This window comes from Staurois parvus, unplaced genomic scaffold, assembly GCF_062004578.1.
Source record: "Staurois parvus isolate SC_StPar_1 unplaced genomic scaffold, SC_StPar_1.0 ptg000574l, whole genome shotgun sequence".
Taxonomy (NCBI): Eukaryota; Metazoa; Chordata; class Amphibia; order Anura; family Ranidae; genus Staurois; species Staurois parvus.
The window spans coordinates 6,233,283-6,252,991 of NW_028318370.1; the positions used below are offsets into that span (position 1 = coordinate 6,233,283).

Here is a 19,709-nt window from a genome sequence, read left to right on the forward strand (position 1 = left end):
AAACCAGCATCTTCAAGACAAGTATTGAAACTATTTTTGCCTCCTCAGAACTCTCACATCACAGCCCAGGATACAGCAGCAGCTACACAGAGAAAGACATTCCACAGATCCCAGAAAATGGCCGCTGGAACGCACCGCTCGGCGTGCGTTCCACTCACCGGAAGTGACGTCAGACGTACGGGGTATAGACCGGAAATGCGTCAACGCGTTTCGCCCCTCCCTCAGGGCGTTCTCAAGACCTGATAATAACCTGATGATAATTATTCTGCTAATAAAAAGCACTGACACTGTACAAATGGCACTGGGCAGGAAGGGGTTGACATCTGGGGCGATCAAAGGGTTAACTGTGTGCTGTGTATATAATGCAGCGCTGAGAACAAATATTCAAAAAAAAAACATATATAAATATAAAAGTGTAGGCGCTAAGGAGCGCTATAAGTGGTACATTTAAGTGGTATCGTCTAATTATGACGCATTGATATGGTGAACATAAAGTGAATGATTAAAGTGACATTCAGTGATCAATGCATAACATAATCAAGTTCAAGATGCAAAAGATGATAAATAAATAAAATATAAGTGAAATCCATGACTCGGTGGCTAGAAGCTTTTGTATAATATTGCACTAACCAGAAGCGCAATAAATGAGCGCATTTGTGTAGATAAATCCCGTCATGGTCATCTGGATCCGAATGGTGTATTGAGAATCACCTGGCACGTCAGCAGATCAGCAGACCTCACTCACAGGTTCCAGGGGCATTACGTCTGATGTTAGAGACCAATCATGGGCATATGGTAGGCGTATTTTCAGGATTCAACCTTAGGGGCAAGTTAAATAACGAGCCAGAAAGAAATCTTTGATAGTACAGTATTTTTATTTAAATATTGCAAGGAATGTGAAGAAAACAAGTGCACTCACATCTGGCTGACAATAATAAAGATGGCAGCTGGCCTTCCTCACGGTCTGCGCAGCGTGATGTCAGCAGCTGGGCTCCTCCCTAATGCGTTTCGTGCTCGTGCCCATTTTCAAAGGGAGAGTGCCAGCTGCAAACGTCATGTTTATATAGGGCTCCGCGTGGTTGAGCGGTAAGAAGCCATCTTGCCCAACTCACGCATGCGCAGAACAGACAAAACCGGACTTCTCCACAGAGAACCACGCAGCCAGCATTAGGGAAAGCATAAAGCAAATATGCTGCCTCAAAATCAATGGGCAATGCAATACTTGAAGTAATATCATTGCCCATTGATTTTGAGGCAGCATATTTGCTTTAATGCTTTCCCTAATGCTGTCTGCGTGGTTCTCTGAGGAGAAGTCCGGTTATATCTGTTCTGCGCATGCGTGAGTTGGGCAAGATGGCTTCTTACCGCTCAACCACGCGGAGCCCTATATAAACATGACGTTCGCAGCTGGCACTCTCCCTTTGAAAACTGGCACAAGCACGAAACATGCTAGGGAAGAGCCCAGCTGCTGACGTCACGCCACACAGACCGCGAGGAATCATAGAAGGCCAGCATAATTCATCTGTTGGAACTACAAGTCCCTTGTAGAGCAAGGAAAAAACATCTCCTAGTGATAAAGGAGATATATATATATATATATATATATATATAAAGACATATAGTATAAAACCAATGCTGTGTGCGAGTCCCATAATACAAATGAAAATAAAATTATACATACTGTATAATCAATAAGATATAAAAGCCAGATGAGATGCATAAAATAAAAAACATTTAAAAAAATTAAAATCCATATTAGCAATACAAAACATACGATGATATTTAACACATAGACAATATTTAATACATAGACAATAAAAAATACACATAAAAGTAATATTATTATTATACAGGATTTATATAGAGGCAACAGTTTGCTCAGCGCTTTACAATATAATGGGAGACAATACAGCAACAATACAGTTCAATACAAGAGGGATAGGAGGGCCTGATCCTCGGAGCTTACAATCTAGGAGAGTAATATGACTAAAAATGAAATTAAGATCTCAAGATAAATGACTATAAAAATAATTAAAAATAAAAGATGTAATGAAAATAGACAGACTCCGATAAAAAATCGTTAATAAGGCACTGGGATAATAAAACTGGATAAAAAGAATAAAAATAAATAAATAAAATATAGTTGTATTATAAACAGATCAAAAAATGGTCAAAAAATATATTTATAAACGCATAAAAAATAAATGTGTGTATTAGCTAGTGTCAATAAAACAATTAATGTCCAAGTCAATATTTAAGCCTTGTGGGAAAAGGGAAAGTAATTCAAAAATCCATTTGGTTTCCATCATTGACACAGCTCTGTGTTTATGTACTCCTCTCCAATGTTGTCAATAATGTCAATGCCTAAAAATTTCAGGTAAGATGGATTTCTGTTGTGGAAATCCCTATAGTGTTTCGAGAGAGAATGATCTTTGTATCCTTTTTTAATGTAATATAGGTGTTCTCTCAATCTCTCCTTTAATCTCCTTGTGGTTCTTCCAACGTACTGTTTTCTGCATGAACATTCTAGGAAGTAGACGACATGCGTGCTGTTACAGGTGATTAATGACTGAATGTCATAGGATTTCCTGATATGTTCGAACAAAATGTATTAGAAGGCTTCTTATGGATTTCATTATAATGGCAGATCATGCACCTATTACATGGATAGAATCCTTTCAGACCAAAAGAGAAAGATAATTTAGGAGGGTCAACTATATGTGGAGCTCACGTATGCCTCTAAGAGGGTGCTTTTCCATATGTGATCTCGAGGCGATCTGGTATAATGTTGCTTAAATCAGGGTCATTTTTAAGGATAGCCCAGTTCTTTTTGATTATTTTTCAGACTTCGAGACGTTTTTTGAAATTAGCAAATCAGTTCTATTCAAAGATCCCACTTCTTTCATTTCATTCTCTAATATTGTTGGGTCATACCCTATTTCCAAGAATCTGCTTTTTAAAATTCCGGCTTGGGAGAAAAAATCTTCCATATTATCACAGTTTCTGCGTATGCGAAGAAATTGTCCTTTAGGGATTTTTCTCCACCAACTGGGGTGATGACAACTATCAGTGGGAATGTAGCTGTTTCTGTTCGTGTTTTTAAAAAAGGTTTTGGTAATAATCCCAGTGCCATTGTTGATGAGTGGGAGATCTCAAAAATTAATTTCATTATAGTCATATTGAAAAGATAGTTTGATATTTAAATCATTAAAATTAAGAGTGTTAAAAAAATTATTAAGAGAAAACTCATCCCCTTGCCACAATAAAAGAATGTCGTCTATATAGCGACGATAAAACAAAAGATTTTGCCAGTCCCTGGAATAAATAAGATCCTCCTCCCACCTAGACATAAAAAAGATTTGCTAAACTAGGAGCAAATTTTGCTCCCATTGCGACACCAGTTGTTCGTAAGTACAAATTGTTACAGAACCAAAAATAATTGTGCCGCATTGCATTGTACCTGCTTAGTGACTTTCAGAAAAGCAGGAGTGTTACTCACTAAAGGCCGAAGAAAAAAATCAATATATTCTCCGATACGAGAACTCAAAGACCCAATACCACTCACTATGGGTCTACCGGGAGGGTTAATAGGATCTTTATGAACCTTTGGTAGGCAGTAAAGGATTGGCAACCTAGGGGCAACAGGGTAGAGAAAATCTTTTTCTTTTTTATTAATAATACTGTCATCAAAACCTATTTTAATTATTCTCTTGAGTACTTTTTTATATTCAGTATTGTATATGTATCCCTGTCTTCCAAGATATTAAACACCTGTGTCAGGTAATCCTTCTTATCCAGGATAACTACCCCGCCTCCTTTGTCTGCCGGACGGATCACGAGATCCTTCTTTTCTAAGAGGGCTTTCATGCCATCGTTAATCTGTCTTTGGTTGCTCCAGTTTTTCACTTTCAAACCATCAAGATCTTTCAAGACCAGATTTCTAAAAATGTAAATGTGGGAATGGGAGGGAGGGTTAAACAATGACGCATCTTTTTTAAGTTGCAATCTTTCAAACCACTGTTCATGTGGCCATTTACTTCTCGTGTGTGTGTGTGTGGGGTGGTTACTCAGAGAGTACATTTTAAGGGACAATTTCCTTGTGAACTTATGGATATCTATATAAGTATTAAACTTTAGTTTTGCTTTGGGAGCAAATTTGAGACCCTTATTTAAAAGGTTCAGTTCATTTTCAGTTAAAGTGACCCTGCTGAGATTAAAAATACCATCTAGCGTCTATATTTTTCTTTTTTTTGTTGTCCATTAACCCTTTTTCCACCTCGCTTTCCTCTAGTCTGATACTCCTTTTTCTTGTGGGGCCTCTCGCTAAAAAATGATTTTGGGATTGGTTTGGTCCAAAAGAGTTCTGTGGTCTAAAGCCACCGTCTCCATTATCGTTGGAGTTCCTATTATTGTAGTTTGGGAGATTTCTGTTCTGTGTATATCCCCTATTTTGATGTGGAATTATTATTTCTATTTCTAGAGGGGGAATGGTTGTATGTTCTGAAGAATCTGTTATTTCCATTGTTGTATTGGTACTCATAAGATTGTTCAGATTCATTAGAATTTCTCCAAAATTAATTTCTGGATCTAGATCTGTGTCTATATCCAGAGTTAGGTGTGTTAAATCTATTAGGTTGGTCTCTCATATTATTGGGTCTATGTCCATAAACAGGATGAGTTCTCATATCCCTCTCACCTATATTCGAACGACCACCATTATGTAGAACCTCAAACCTATTGTGGGTCGGGACATTATAGTGGCTATAGCCATTTTTAAGTGTCGTGGGATAATAATCATGTGGAGCCTGATGACCTCTCTTGGGGGTATTTGGAAGTCTATATGGCCCCACATGAGTCAGATTACCTCTATTGTTATAGTTATTAGTTGGTTGATAAGAGCCAGTCTCATTACTCTCCCTGGCGGTATGATTATTTCAGATTTTTTGTGCTGAAAGCGGTACCATTATTTTGCATGGAAATTTGCCATTTTATATTGTAGGCCTGTAATTTTTAGGAATAACTCACTGAAATCTGTCCGAACAAGAGTCTAGTAAACATCCCGGGTGTGATAAAACTTGAAACCCGAAATCATAAATTATAATTTAATAAATAATCATAAAAAATAATAAAATAATAATAATACATTTAATTCAATAATATAATCAAACCAAAAACACCAAAATTTGAAATAGAGCGCCAAGTTCACACATCACTGAGCAAAGTCGCAGAATCGTTTTCAGTGTCTGATGAGGAATTTCCCCCACGAATCATTATCACTCAATTCTGCAAGTGGTTCTGATTTACTATCGCTGTTCTCTAGCCGGTCTAAAACCGCTTTGACCTAAAGGGACGCTTTTTGGACGCCATGGACTTTTCTAAGTTTCCAGGCGGAAAGAACAGTAAAAACGCAGGCAGGGCGCCGGACAAAGCAGTAGGGACAAAATGTATGTGAAATGGTTTGACATTTTCTAATAAACTAAAATTACATAGTATAACATTACTGTTTCAGTTTTTAAAATTTTAAAATTTGCTGCCGGTTCCGGCCCCGTACGTCCCGACGCTCGCACGGACCGGAACACGGAAGCTTGATGCTGGCATCAGCCGGAGGAGATGGCCAGGGACGCTGCAGGGGACACATCGCGGGAGCGCAGGACAAGGTGCTGCAGGGAATCCCTGAGCAACGCTGCATGGTAAGCCCGAGTGTAGCTCGGGGTTACTGCTCTTGGTACTGAAACTTTACCCCGAGCTACACTCGGGAATACCGCCAGGGGGGTTAAAGGTTGAGGATCTTTTTTAGAAATCTGTCATTTAAAAACCTCTTTTTCTTTATAATCATTGAGGTCTCTGGCAAACTTTTTCCTCTTTTTAATTTTTTGTTCCTTTTCTGTTTTCTCTAAAAGGAGCTTAAGTTAATCAGATTCCATTTTGTATTCCTCTTTCCTCATATGGGGAACTAATTTTTCTCTTGTTTTATTGATGTCATTGTCCAAATGTATCAATTTTTTCTTTTTCCTCAGAATGAGGAATTTTATTAGACATGTGTGCTGTGTGTGTTTTACTATGTAAACATGCTGCTTTGTATTGCTCTGCTGTGCAGAGCAATACAAAAACGGCATATTGGTGCTGACAGGAAGAGATCTGTGTTGTTTACACACAGACCTCTCCCCTGTCAGCACCACTGACGATCACCAAATCCCAGCCGAGAATCAGTGGGCGGGACCTGATGATTGACATGCCCAGGAGCCAATAGCGACGAAGGCATCCGGAAATGTACCTGATTTTGCGGATCCCTGCCACCCTGTAGCAGTACTTCTGCTATAGGGCAGTCAGGAAGCTGTTAATAAAGTCAGTCCTGTTTTACTCCAACATTGGTTCTGTTTGATGCCAGAGTTGAGGAAATTGCAGTTTGGTGGAGATACCCAGTTGAGGTATCAGTCAGTCCATCACACAATGCAATCCATTATGTTTGCATACCTAGGACCTCATTTGTTGCACAGCCTATGCATGGCTGGTCATGTGTGGTCCATAGTGATTAATTCCTGAATGCCTACAATTCTTTATTTAAACACTATGGGGTTGATTTACTAAAGGCAAATAGGATAGGGAAAGTTTAGTGAAAGTGGTGAAAATTCACTTTGAAAAGAATACCCAATTATATGCAAGGAAACCCCCCCCCCCCCCCCCCCACAAAACAGTATTTTTGCAAGTTATACAAATAATACAAGTCCGTAGAGCTCCCTCATTCACTAAGCTCTGGGGACTACAGCGTCTATGAATGAAACAGGATCTATGATTGGAAGACGAGTGGATGATACAAAGGTCCACCTCCCATTCATAAATCATGTTTAATTCAAAAAATTAATTGAGACACAAAGATGTGCGCATAGTTGGTCTCTATTGATGAGAGCCAATGATACTTCCCATGTTCCATTAACCACTTCCCATCCTGCCCATGTATATAAACGGACAGATGGTGGCAGTGCAGGGGCGGGTTGCCATTCATAAACGGCGCTCACCACTGGCGATCCAGTGCCCGCTGTGTCCGGATATTTAGAGAATAAGCACATGGGACAATTCTTCCCTTCAGTGAGATGTGTCCCTTATGCTGTGTGCTTCTTAAGCATAGATAGCAAGCAAAATGCACAGAGCCAGTCAAAATGGCTCTGTGCCTTGTGATTGCTGGAGTGGTCAATAAGAGCTATTACCAATGTAACCATGCCTGCGTCAACACCTAAGTTTACTAAAAAAAAAAAAAAAAAAAAATTAAGTGCAAGGGACATTTACCTTCTGTGAGACGCCTCTTGTGCTATTATGTCCTCCGTTAGCAGAAATCTTCCTCCTCTGAAGCCCCTCCCCCTCTACTGCTGTAATCTTCTGGTGTGGCGTAGGTTAATGGAACTAAGGGAGCTATCATAGGCTCTTATATATACACACACACACACACACACACACATATATATACAGTTGTGTCCAAAATTATTCAACCCCCAATGCTGTAAAGGGGTTTAGGGACTATAGTGTACATTTGGAATTGTATTCAGAATCAAATCCTACAAGGACGTTGTAACTACCCAAATGCAACTAAAATGACATCAATTGTTTATGTAATACAGTAGTAAATGGTTCTTATGTGGTTTCTTCATTGCCACAATTATTCAACCCCTTAAAGACTACCACTCTGAAGAACAGAGGTTCATACAGGTGCTTTCCATCAGGTATTGAAAACACCTGTGGATGTCACCGAGCAGCAATCAAGCATAATAAGCACCAATTAGGCAGCTTTAAAATGACTGTGATACTCAGCTCCTTCTAGACATTTACTGGTGTGGTTACAAACATGGTGAAGGCAAGAGAATGGTCCAGGAAGACAAGAGAAGAGGTGATTTCTCTTCACAGGAAGGGCAATGGCTATAAGAAGATTGCAAAGATGTTAAACATACCAAGAGACACCTTAGGAAGCATCATTCGCAAATTCAAGGCAAAGGGCACTGTTGAAACGCTACCTGGTCGTGGCAGAAAGAAGATGCTGACTTCGACTGCTGTGCGCTACCTGAAGCGTAGAGTGGAGAGAAGTCCCCGTGTGACTGCTGAGGAACTGAGAAAAGATTTGTCAGATGTGGGTACAGAAGTTTCAGCCCAGACAATAAGACGCACACTGCGTAATGAAGGCCTCCGTGCCAGAACTCCCAGGCGTACCCCCTTGCTGTCTCCACAGAATAAGAAGAGTCGACTGCAGTATGCCAAAAGCCATGTGGACAAACCACAAAAGTTGTGGGATAGTGTTCTGTGGACTGATGAAACAAAATTAGAACTGTTTGGGCCCATGGATCAACGCTATGTTTGGAGGAGGAAGAACAAGGCCTATGATGAAAAGAACACCTTGCCTACTGTGAAGCATGGTGGAGGGTCAATCATGCTTTGGGGCTGTTTTGCTTCTGCAGGTACAGGGAAGCTTCAGCGTGTGCAAGGTACCATGAATTCTCTTCAGTACCAGGAGATATTGGATGGAAACGTGATGCAGTCCGTCACACACCTGAGGCTTGGGAGACGTTGGACCTTTCAACAGGACAATGATCCCAAGCATACCTCCAAGTCCACTAGAGCATGGTTGCAGAGGAAAGGCTGGAACATTTTGGAGTGGCCATCGCAGTCACCAGACTTAAATCCGATTGAGAACCTCTGGTGGGACTTAAAGAAAGCAGTTGCAGTGCGCAAGCCTAAGAATGTGACTGAACTGGAGGCCTTTGCCCATGAAGAATGGGCGAAGATACCCGTAGATCGCTGCAAGACACTTGTGTCAAGCTATGCTTCACGTTTAAAAGCTGTTATAACTGTAAAAGGATGCTGTACTAAGTACTAAGATTGAATGTCACTTGGGGGTTGAATAAAACTGATAATGCTGTGAGCACAGAAAAGACATTTGTGGTTATTTCATTATAACTGTTATGTTATATTTGTCTGACCTACAAGTGCCTCTTTAATGTAAATGTAAGCAAGATGACTGAATGATCAAAAGCAATGTCAAACTGGCCAAAACACTCAATTTCAGTGGGGGTTGAATAATTTTGGACACAACTGTATATACACACACACATGGTATATATAGGGGGTTAGACAAAGAAATGGAAACACTACACGATTTGGAGGTGTGAAAGTGACGTTTTGCTTTGAAAAAGGAGGTGATGTAACACTCTTTTGCTTCTGCTGTGTGATGAGACACCTAGCTAACAGGTGGGAAGCCTTTCGTCATTCACTGTGCTCTGCTAGTAATACGGAGCTATTTTAGAGCTTACTGAGCTTCAAACAGAGCAAACTGTTGGTGCCGCTTAGCTGATGCCTCTGTGATTGAAGCTGCCAATTTATTTGCCGTGTCACGAGGTCCAGTATCAGAGGTTATGATGGCAGTTTCCGGGAAAACGTCATCTGATAAGCATAAGTGCGGTCAGCTGACCGAAACAGACAAAAGGACATTGCGCAGGATTGTGACCCGGAATAAGAAAACAACTGATGCAAAAGTGACTGCAGAGATCAATCTCAGTCTTCAAGGGACTGAGATTAAGCTCATAATGTGGATGCAGAAATCTCCCCTGCTGAGTTTTTGCATTCTGACAACGGAGAGCCCCCATTTCCCTCTTTTGCAGCAGTTGTTTTCTTATTCTGGGTCACAATCCTGCGCAATGTCCTTTTGTCTCTTTCGCTCAGTTGACCATGTCGTCCGCACTTATACTTATCAGACGACGTTTTCCAGGAAACTGTAACTGCCGTCATAACCTTTTATCCTGTACATTGCGACACGGCAAATAAATCGGCAACTCCAGTCACAGAGACACCAGCTAAGTGGCACCAACTATTCAGCTCTGACATGACTCCGTATCACTAGCAGCGCACGCAGTGAATGATGAAAATGAGGCTTCCCACCTGTTAGCTAGGTGTCTCATCATACAGCGGAAGCAAAAGAATGTTACATCATTTCAAAGCGAAGCATGTCATCACTTTCACACCTGCAAACCATATAGTGTTTCCAATTTTTGGTCTGTGTGTGTGTGTGTGTGTGTGTATATATATATATATATATATATATATATATATATATATATATATACACACACCCACCCATATACACACACACACACATATATATATATATATATATATATATATATATATACACACACACACACACACACATATATACACACACACACATACTGTGTGGAAGGGATCAGAGAAAGGCAACAGCAGGTTCAAGGTATTTGGAACTGGTTTTGCAATTAAATAAGTAAAAAAATAAATAAAGTCCAAAAACTTCATACATTGATACTGAATATGCAAAGTTTTGACAATATGGTTCCAGTCAAGGAATTAATGCTGAATTAAGGCATATGGCATTAGTAGCAATTTGCAGAAGAACCTCAGCAGTGCCAAAAAAGCCAATCTGTCCAAAAAAGAAACATTTTTGAGGTTGATGTCAATAGGCTGAAACACTTAAAGGATTCTTAACGTCACCAAGCTATGTGAAGTCTGCAGGTCCTTCGATCTCCACCTGCTCAGCACGTTGCCATCTGAAAAACATAGGAATAAATAACTGGTGGATATCAACTAGTGGCGTAGTATTTTCTTTGGAATCACTGGTTGGGAGACACAGACTCAAAGTATTATCTGCACAAAAAATTAAAAATGATTATATTTCTACTGTGGTGTTCACATTTACACTAATAAAAGGATACAATTTAAGTATTTTATAGAATGCAAAGGGGATATTTATAACACAATGTACGTTCCTGTTGTATTGTAATGGTGGCGATACACATTGTCTGTCCCCCCTCCTGCCACCCACCTGCACTCTATTGTAAACCGGCACCGGTTCACAATAGAGCTTGCCATGGACTAGATGGTCCCCGGCCATCCCTATGACCCTAGGAGGCCTGAAGCGGCGTCATGACGTGACGTCAGGGCGTTATTCACCCTGAGGTCATCACAGAGGACAAGGGGGCACTCTTTACATCTGGAGGAAAAAAAAATAAAATCTCCAAAAGGTTTCTTCACAGTGAGAACTGTGAAAATGTGGAATAGACTCCCTCAAGAGTTGGTTCTGGTCATCTCAGTAGATTGCTTCAAAAAAGTCCTGGATTCTTTCTTAGATACACAGAATATAACTGCATATAACATTTATAGGTAAAGTTGATCCAGGGAATATCTGATTGCCTCTCGGGGGAACAGGAAGGAATTTTCTTTCCCAGCAGGAGCAAATTGGATCATGCTTTGCTGGGATTTTTTACCTTTCTCTGGATCAACTGTGGGTGTAGGATTATAACTTTTTTTTTTTTTTTTTTTTTATGGTTGAACTGGATGGACTTTTGTCTTTTTTCAGCCAGACTAACTATGTAACTATATAACACTGTAGTTCCACTTTAAGCTGGCCATAGATGGATAGAAAATAAAAAAAAACACAAACAGATTTCCCTATTCACACAAGCAAGGTGGATGGAGGAAACCCCTGTGCTGTGCTACTGTATTCTGACAGCGGGTACTCAACCCAACCCCCGTCTCCCCGTCACTTATCAGTGCAATAGCCGCTGATCGAAGGAACATTTTCCAACATCCCAATCAACGCCATAGATTAATTGAAAATTGGCCGGTCCCTGCTGGAAAAGCCAAATTTTGATCCATCTATGGCCAGCTACAGGTGACAATTTACAAAAAAGAAAAGTTCAAGCAGAACTCTAGACATCAAAGTAATGGTTTCCCCCATTCCCCTACTCCTGAGCAATGTACACTCTATTTAAATGTGAATATATGTTCTTTATCTAAGTTTATGGCTAAATATTTATTATTTATTTGATTTCAGGTACTTATATAGCGCCATCAATTTACACAGCGTTTTACATATATATTGTACATTCACATCAGTCCCTAACCCTCAAGGGGTGTACAATCTAAGGTCCCTAACCCTCAAGGGGTGTACAATCTAAGGTCCCTAACTCACATTCATACATACACATACTAGGGGCAATTTAGACAGGAGCCAATTAACCTACCAGCATGTCTTTGGAGGGTGGGAGGAAACCCGAGTACCCGGAGGAAACCCACGCAGTCACAGGGAGAACATGCAAACTCCAGGCAGGTGGTGCCGTGGTTGGGATTCGATCCAAAGACCCTAGTACTGCCAGGCGGAAGTGCTAACCATTTAGCCACTGTGAATATCTTCTTTTTTTCAGGAATGTAATATAGCTGTCGCATGATCTCTCCAATCGCAGCCTTCTCCATCCCGGGGTATGGTGGTGGGCGGGGATCAGCTGTAGGGGCTACATGTTCAATAGGTCTGTGTGGTTCCAGCTGCCATGGCCACTGTGGTTTTTTCCCCTTACAACTTATATATTTGTACTTTTGATATACATACATTCTTTCCTTTTCTTTCTGGTACCCAGGCCATACCAGTGTCTGCTTTAGATGGTCTGAAATGTGATGTGGAGTCTTCCTTCCCCACCTATAACAATGGAGGTTGTGGCAGCACCTTGGTTAGGATTTCTCCCACATATTTTCATTTTAAACTGTGTGTGTTTTATTGATATGGAAGTCTCTATATTTAAAATGGCCCAACACGCCGTGTATATGTTGTATACGAATATTTATAGATAAAGTTGATCCAGGGAATATCAGATTGCCTCTCGGGGGATCAGGAAGGAATTTTTTTTCCCAGCAGGAGCAAATTGGATCATGCTTTGCTGGGTTTTTTTGCCTTCCTTTAGATCAACTGTGGGTATATGATTATAACTTTTTTTTTTTTTTTTTTTTTAATGGTTAAACTTTTGTCTTTTTTCAGGCAGACTAACTATAAGTTCTAAAAATATATATTTTTTCAGATTACATTGTACTGTCTACAGAGTTATCACTGAAGAAGGTGTCTGAAACGCGTTGGGTATTCATGTAGAGCCTCTGTAAACATGCAAAACTCGTCTGCAGTGTAACTCTTTGTAACAAGCCAATTATGTAAGTAACATTGTATGGACACATTGTAATGCATAATATGCGACAAAAAAAGTGTTATGATACAACTATAATAAAAGAATAGTGTACATTTTTAATATTTGTTTTAATTTTCCAAAATAGCTCCATGTGTGTGCGGGGAATTCGTGTATATTCCTAGAATAGGGATGTTGGCAAATATACGGGGGACCTCCCTTGTTTGTTGCATAGGAACAAGGCAGCAGCCTCATCATAACACCCTCTCTCCTATTATGGAGAAGAACAGGAGGGTGTTACAACCGACAGCTGGCCATGAAAGGAAGCATATGCTGAGAATCAATATCCTGCAGCTGGAATTTCCCACAAAGCTATTGCCAGAGCAGAGCACACAAAGGTGTCCTACCTGCAGAACATGGAGCTGTACTGCTTTGGGGGGGGGGGGGGGGGGGAGAAGTGGGCTCAGGACCCTCTCTGCAGCCACCATAAGCAATAAAATTCAAACTAAAGTCCTACATTAAATCTGCACTCTTATCATCTTGATACTTTGTGTAGTTTACAGGGAAAATGTCCCCTTTTACGTCATCGGTCACACCGCTGCGATTTACATTTGTGTGCAATTTCATCGCGATTTCAGGTGCAATTTCTGAAGACTTTATATGATTTCTTGCAATTTGCAGTGCGATTTCCATTATATTCTATGTATGTGAAATCGAAACAAAACTGCAGAAAAAGCAATGCAAGAACTTTTGCAAATCGCAAATGTTAAAGTCACGAACATTCACATTTATCAATTCCCAAATCGCACCAGTGTGACCGGGCACTTACACCCCGGTCACATCAAACCCGGCTTTGAAATCATGTGACTTACAGTCAAGTCGCACAATTTAAAATTCGGGCGACGTGCTGATTTCAAATGCGATTTGCAAGACATCTGACAGACTTCTATGCAAATCACACCAAAAGTAGTTCATGTACTACTTTAGAAATCGGTGCGTCTCCGACCAAGTTGTAATCGCACCAATATGACTACTTTAATTGCAGACAACAGGTTGCAACTTGGCATGCGATTTGCAAGTCACATGGCATGCAAATCGAAAACCAATTCGCATCCAGTGTGACCGGAGACTTAGGCCCCATGTACACGGGACACTTCTGAATGATGGAAACTGACTGCTGGAAAACGTAGGTTAAAAAATGTCTGTTTAGCTGCGTTTGCATAACGCGTTTATGTGCGTTGCGCTTTGAAGTGTTTATTTAAGATAAATACAGGAGAACCTCCCAAATGTCCAGAATGCACTGAAAAGTGGTAAATTATTACCTATTTCAGACTGTTTCAAAGAAATACAGAGGGTGGAAGCAGAGACAGCAGTATGTGTTGAGATTATCTGAGGTGTGAGTTGCTAATTAACATTTCTTTTGTTTCCAAGGGTGGGAAAGGTGTCTGGTGGAGGGAGTCATTAAGGTCACCTGGCAGGGGGTCTTCATGAGGAATTTGAGGTGTGAATGGTCATTAACAAATCTTTTTGTTTCCAAGGGTGGGAGAGGTCTGAGGTGTGAATTAGTCATTACAATGTGTGACCAACTTGGTAGGAACATCCTGTGTTCAGTGTTTGGTCCATCTGAGCACCTTGAAAACTCTTTGCATGCATTTTTCATGATGAAAAAAGGCTCTGGACAGAATCGGGAACTGGAAGAGTTTAAAAAAAAATTTCAAACACAAATGCTTATAAATGCAATTTGCCGCGTTTACAAGCGTTTTGTGTTTGAAGCGCTGATAAAATCGACGTCTGACCGCACGTTTTCTGCGTTCAAAAAAACGACTGTAAACTCAAATGCCTGTAAACGACTCTATGTACATGGACACATAGGAAAAGATTAGGGAGAGTTCAGGGGCTGCTGAAAAAAAAACGCAGAACAGCTCCTAAATGTGAGTTTATCAGCTGCAGTGTACATGAGCCCTAAATCTCAATTCCACGAATCTGAAACCCAACTGTTTTTAGAGATTCCAAAACACTTTGTTCCTCTTGAATTAATTTGAAGTAGTTTCTTCCTGCTGAGCTTTGAAGTGAACTTTGCAGAGATTAATCTGCGGTATTTAAAAAGGGCTTTGTCATTGTATTAAGATGTTAAATGTAAAGCTGGGTATATGTGTATCGAAATATGACCAGAACCGACTGAATTTGGTATGTGTGTGTATCCCAGTCTAATGACTTCCATTTGTCAAATGTTCCTGCTGGAAAACCAGCACTAGATCAGCTGCTGCAGACAATGGCTGCAGTGCTGATCTCTGTATTCTGATGGAGGGAAGTGGGGGCTCTCCGTTGTCAGAATGAAAAAACTCAGCAGGGGAGATTTCTGCATCCGCATTGTGCAACTTACTGGTTGAAAAAAAAGAAAACGCTCAGTGTATACCCAGCTTAAAAGAAAAGCACAGGAAGAAAAAACCCCCAACAACAATACTTGCCTAGACGGCTACAGCATAAATCTGATGCAGCAGCTATCCCCCGCCAGCTCTACACCAAGAACTGAGCGATCAAAGACTGCTAATTACTCAGTTCTCAGTCTTCAGTGAGCAGAGAGCCGGTGACTTAGCAGCCACCAGATCTCTGGTCTGCCCCTCCAGCGCTCACTTGAGCACTGGGCTGGGGTGGGAGCAGCTGGGTCATGGCTCTCACCGATGCCCAGAGAATCTGAGCCAGCTGCCGATCTGGCTTCTAGGTGGATCCCGACATTAAAGTCGGGATACCTTCAGAATATAACTATATTCCCTTCATACACATTCCTGGAAGTACGGCTCATCAATAGAGGGTGCTGTAGCGACTAACAGCTGGGACTGGAAACATCATAGGCAAACGTACATATTCAACAGCACACCACGGATCTCAATATGGTCCAAAAGGTTTTTGTTACAAAAAGATCACAAAGAAAAGAGCAATGTTTCGGAGCCGCGCAGGACCTCTTCGTCAGGCATGTGATCATCACATGCTTGATGAAGGGATACCTCCAGAGTCTGGACTGACTGAGTGTTAGACGTTCGCTCACTGTCAGCTGAAAATGGGTCACAGGACTGCAGAAATAGGCACCACAGAGAACAATTGATTTTTTTTAAGTTTGAGTGTTTTTGGAGCTTTGAGGTCAAATCACACAAATGTGAATGCAGCCTTACTGTAGACAAAAAAAGAGGAGTTTTAATAAGACTGGAGAGTGCAAAATCTGGTGCAGCTCTGCATAGAAACCAATCAGCTTGCAGGTTTTATTAACAAAGCTTAATTAAACAAGCTGAAGTTAGAAGCTGATTGGCTCCCATGCACAGCTGCACCAGATTCTGAGTGCTCCAGTTTTAGTAAATCTCCCCCAATGTGTCAAATGTATTGTATAATTTCTCTCATTTAGAAGAACACAAATGGGTTTATTTATAAATGTTTTCCCCCAGAATTCACACATTTCTATAACAGGGTTAAATTGTAAAAATGTGTGAGTTCTGCGTGAAAGTTGGATGAAACTTGTGTGAAAAGATTTATAAATAGAACCCTAAAATTAGCATAGAACTTGACAATGTATTTTACATAAACAAGGCTTTTTTAGATTGTAAGCTCCAAGGAGCAGGGCTTTCCTAACCCTCTTGTATTGAACTGTATTGTTTCCCTTTATATTGTAAAGCGCTGAGCAAACTGTTGGCGCTATATAAATGTTATAATAATAATAATTAAAAAAAAAAAAAAAGAATGTGTATTGTTGTAATGTCCCACAACAAAACAAGGAAACATGAAAAAAGTTTAAAAATGAATGTTAAAAAAAGATCAAAGGAAAAAAAGGTTTTTTTTTTCCCACTTGCCAGGTAGCTTTACCTAATATTATGTGCAGATCAGAAGAAAGTCTTTGATCTGCACATAAGAGGATTACTATTTGCAAAAAGTGTATGCAATCTTTATTGATTCAAAATGTCCAGTCTGAGAGCCGTCTCACACTACACAGTGGCTGAAGAGGAAGCCTTGGGTGTATGAAGTACACATAAGATACAGGGGGGGGCGTGTCCAAGATGGCGACCGGACAAGTCGCATGACCTGGAGCTCCGGCGGCTCGATATATGCTCCACTGGCATCCAGGTCGTATGAGAGGGTAGGGTTGAGCGGGTTACTCACCCGTCCCTGCTACGTTGCGGCCGGGCAGCCGGAGGCGCTTTTGGAGCCGTTCTGGGGTGGCGATCCGGTGCGGCCTGTTGCGGCCGAGTGGAGCCGCGGAGCCCTCTGGCGCATGACGGGCCGGTCAGCGGTGGTGTGACGGTGGGTGCAGGATCGGGAAGGGGGAGGACTGATGACCCCCACCTCCCGCTCGTTCTGTGGTCTGCTGCCTGTCATCCCTCCGAGCCGTTCTGGGGTGGCGATCTGGTGCGGCCTGTTGCGGCCGAGTGGAGCCGCGGAGCCCTCTGGTGCGCGACGGGCCGGTCAGCGGTGGTGTGAAGGTGGGTGCAGGATCAGGAAGGGGGAGGACTGATAACCCCCCCTCCCGCTCGTTCTGTGGTCTGCTGCCTGTCATCCCTCCGTGCCTGTCAGAACGTCCTGGAGGAGCATCCTGATCACCTTCCCTCCCCCCCATATGGGATACAGGTGTGGCGAGGATTAATGCGGCCTAGTGGGCCCAGGACCTTTCCCACCCTACACAGGCTGGCTGCAATCACACCCAAAGGAGGATCACTTGCCTAGCGCGCATACCTCATCCCTCAGACAACTACCGGCATTCCGGAGTCCATCGAGACATCCCCCACACAAACCCAGGGAACACCGGCTTATTGCGGAGACCTTGCTACAGCCCATAAAAAAAAGGAAGCTGTGCTGAGATTAGGCTTACGGACGTTACATCACCCACAGATTCATATACAGGGAAGGCAGCGATAGTCACTGCATTTCCACAGCAAAATAAGTGTCTTCCTTGTCTCGCCTTTAATCTCAAGCACGTGGAGACGTACAGTACAACCTAGGGCTTGTTTTCCACTATCTATCCCTATTTTCACTTTCTAGTTTTGGGGGACACAGTCTGACCCCAGAGAAAATGGTAATATAATTCCTTGAGCCTTGACACACGTAGGTGGGGCTACGCAATCAGAATCAAGAGTCGCTGCCGACATGGGGAAAGCAGATAAGAAGGCTGTCACTCCTCGCTCCAGATCCCCTCGCCGTACAGGTGGTCCGGCTAATCGCAGCATTCCGGAATTATTTCGATCTCACACTCCGGATCACGCGGATTCATCCGCCCTTGCATCCCCATTGCATTCGCCTGCAAAGGAGTTCTCTTCTCAGCCTTTGAGCATGGCGGCGGCTGCCGCAGCGGGTCGTTCTGAACCTGCTCACCTCACCATAGGAGACTTGAAAGCGGTTGCGTCGGATATCAAAGAGTCTCTTTCCTCGGCAATAGCTGAGCTACACATTGACTTACAGGCAGTAGCCTATAGGCTGGACATGGTAGAAGATAAAGTTAATATGCAAGGCCTTGCTATCCATGATATGCGTAAGCAGGTTGACACACACACCATGCACCTAAGAGAACTCGATCGTCACATCGAAGATTTGGATAATAGGGGAAGAAGACACAATTTAAGGGTGCGCGGTGTACCAGAAGCAATTGAGCCTAGCCACCTTGCCCAAACTCTTCTCTCCATCTTTAATGATCTTTTAGAAAGACCACATGAATCTCCAATTGAGTTTGAACGCCTCCACAGGGCTTTGCGTCCTAAAGGCAGAGATTCTGACCCACCGAGAGATATAGTTTGCTGTCTAGTCGACTTCCGACTTAAAGAGGACATATTACGCAGAGCTCGAGATAAACAACGCTTGTTATACCAGGATTCCGAAATTAAACTATTCCAAGATCTTTCCCATCTTACCCTACAACGCAGGAAAGACCTACGCCCTTTACTAGATCTACTTCGCTCTAAAGGTATCGCCTACCGTTGGAAGTTCCCGTTTGGTCTCTCTGCAACACATTTGGGGAGATCAGCTCTCATGAGGTTTCCGGAGGATCTTGCACCATTCTGTGAAATCTTGAGTATCCCATTACCTGACATTCCAAATTGGTCCACTGAACCTTTTTTACAATCGCAGCCAGATGAAGGCCCTATGGAAGCACAATCTACTGGCCCCTCGAGCGGAGACAGACGACGCAAGTTAACACATCAAGCCTCAACTTCCCCGGTTCGTAGGAGGCTTATTACTGGAGACAGTCTACCAGCATCACCTGCACACCGCAAGGCGCGCCATGAATAACTTCTCCCCGTTACCACCTACTAAGGCGAAGGGGTATAAGCAACCCCGCACTTCGAGACTACTCCTCTAGTGGATCGAGTATGCGCTTCTCTTTGTATTCTAGGTTCCGTTATATGTCATATCTAACTTCTCTGGTATACCTGAAGTCTGGACTTGAGGGTATGTGTATCGTATCACGTTGTTAAAACTTTTACGTATATTATTTCTCAGTGATATATATTTGTCTTGCTGGCATATAATTGTTGTTGTACCCTCGGTTGTGGTATTGATGAGCTAGGTCAGGACAACCCTACTGATATTCTTGTGAATATCCTTACCAGTGCTACAATTTACTAGCGTGGTAAGTAAAGGCCCAACATAATACATGATGAACCCTGTCGGATATAGGAGCGAAAACGCGGTTGGGATCCAGAGATGCGGGCTAAGCCCTTGTTTGGGCTGCGGCCTGCCTCTCTGGATCCCACTATATTGAGAACGTGTTAC

At 42.0% G+C, this 19,709-nt stretch overlaps 1 protein-coding gene and 1 long non-coding RNA gene across 5 annotated transcripts in view; both read right to left on the bottom strand.

Annotated features, from left to right (window-relative positions):
• The window catches only part of LOC149450488 (nectin-1-like), a 170,914-nt gene that overhangs the window by 18,624 nt on the left and 132,581 nt on the right, over positions 1-19,709 (bottom strand). The window contains exon 7 of one of the 4 annotated variants that reach the window (XM_089691936.1): positions 10,507-10,562. The exons of the other annotated variants lie outside the window; for them this stretch is intronic. Within the exon in view, the coding sequence (XP_089548062.1) occupies positions 10,511-10,562 (52 nt within the window). The 3' untranslated portion in view covers positions 10,507-10,510. The remainder of the gene's footprint in view (positions 1-10,506; positions 10,563-19,709) is intronic. 4 annotated transcript variants of the gene reach the window in all.
• On the bottom strand, positions 857-6,661 carry LOC149450489 (uncharacterized). The gene is made up of 2 exons (XR_016315254.1): positions 1,197-6,661; positions 857-956 (listed from the first exon to the last, which is right to left on the bottom strand). It is a non-coding gene; the product is annotated as an uncharacterized LOC149450489 (long non-coding RNA).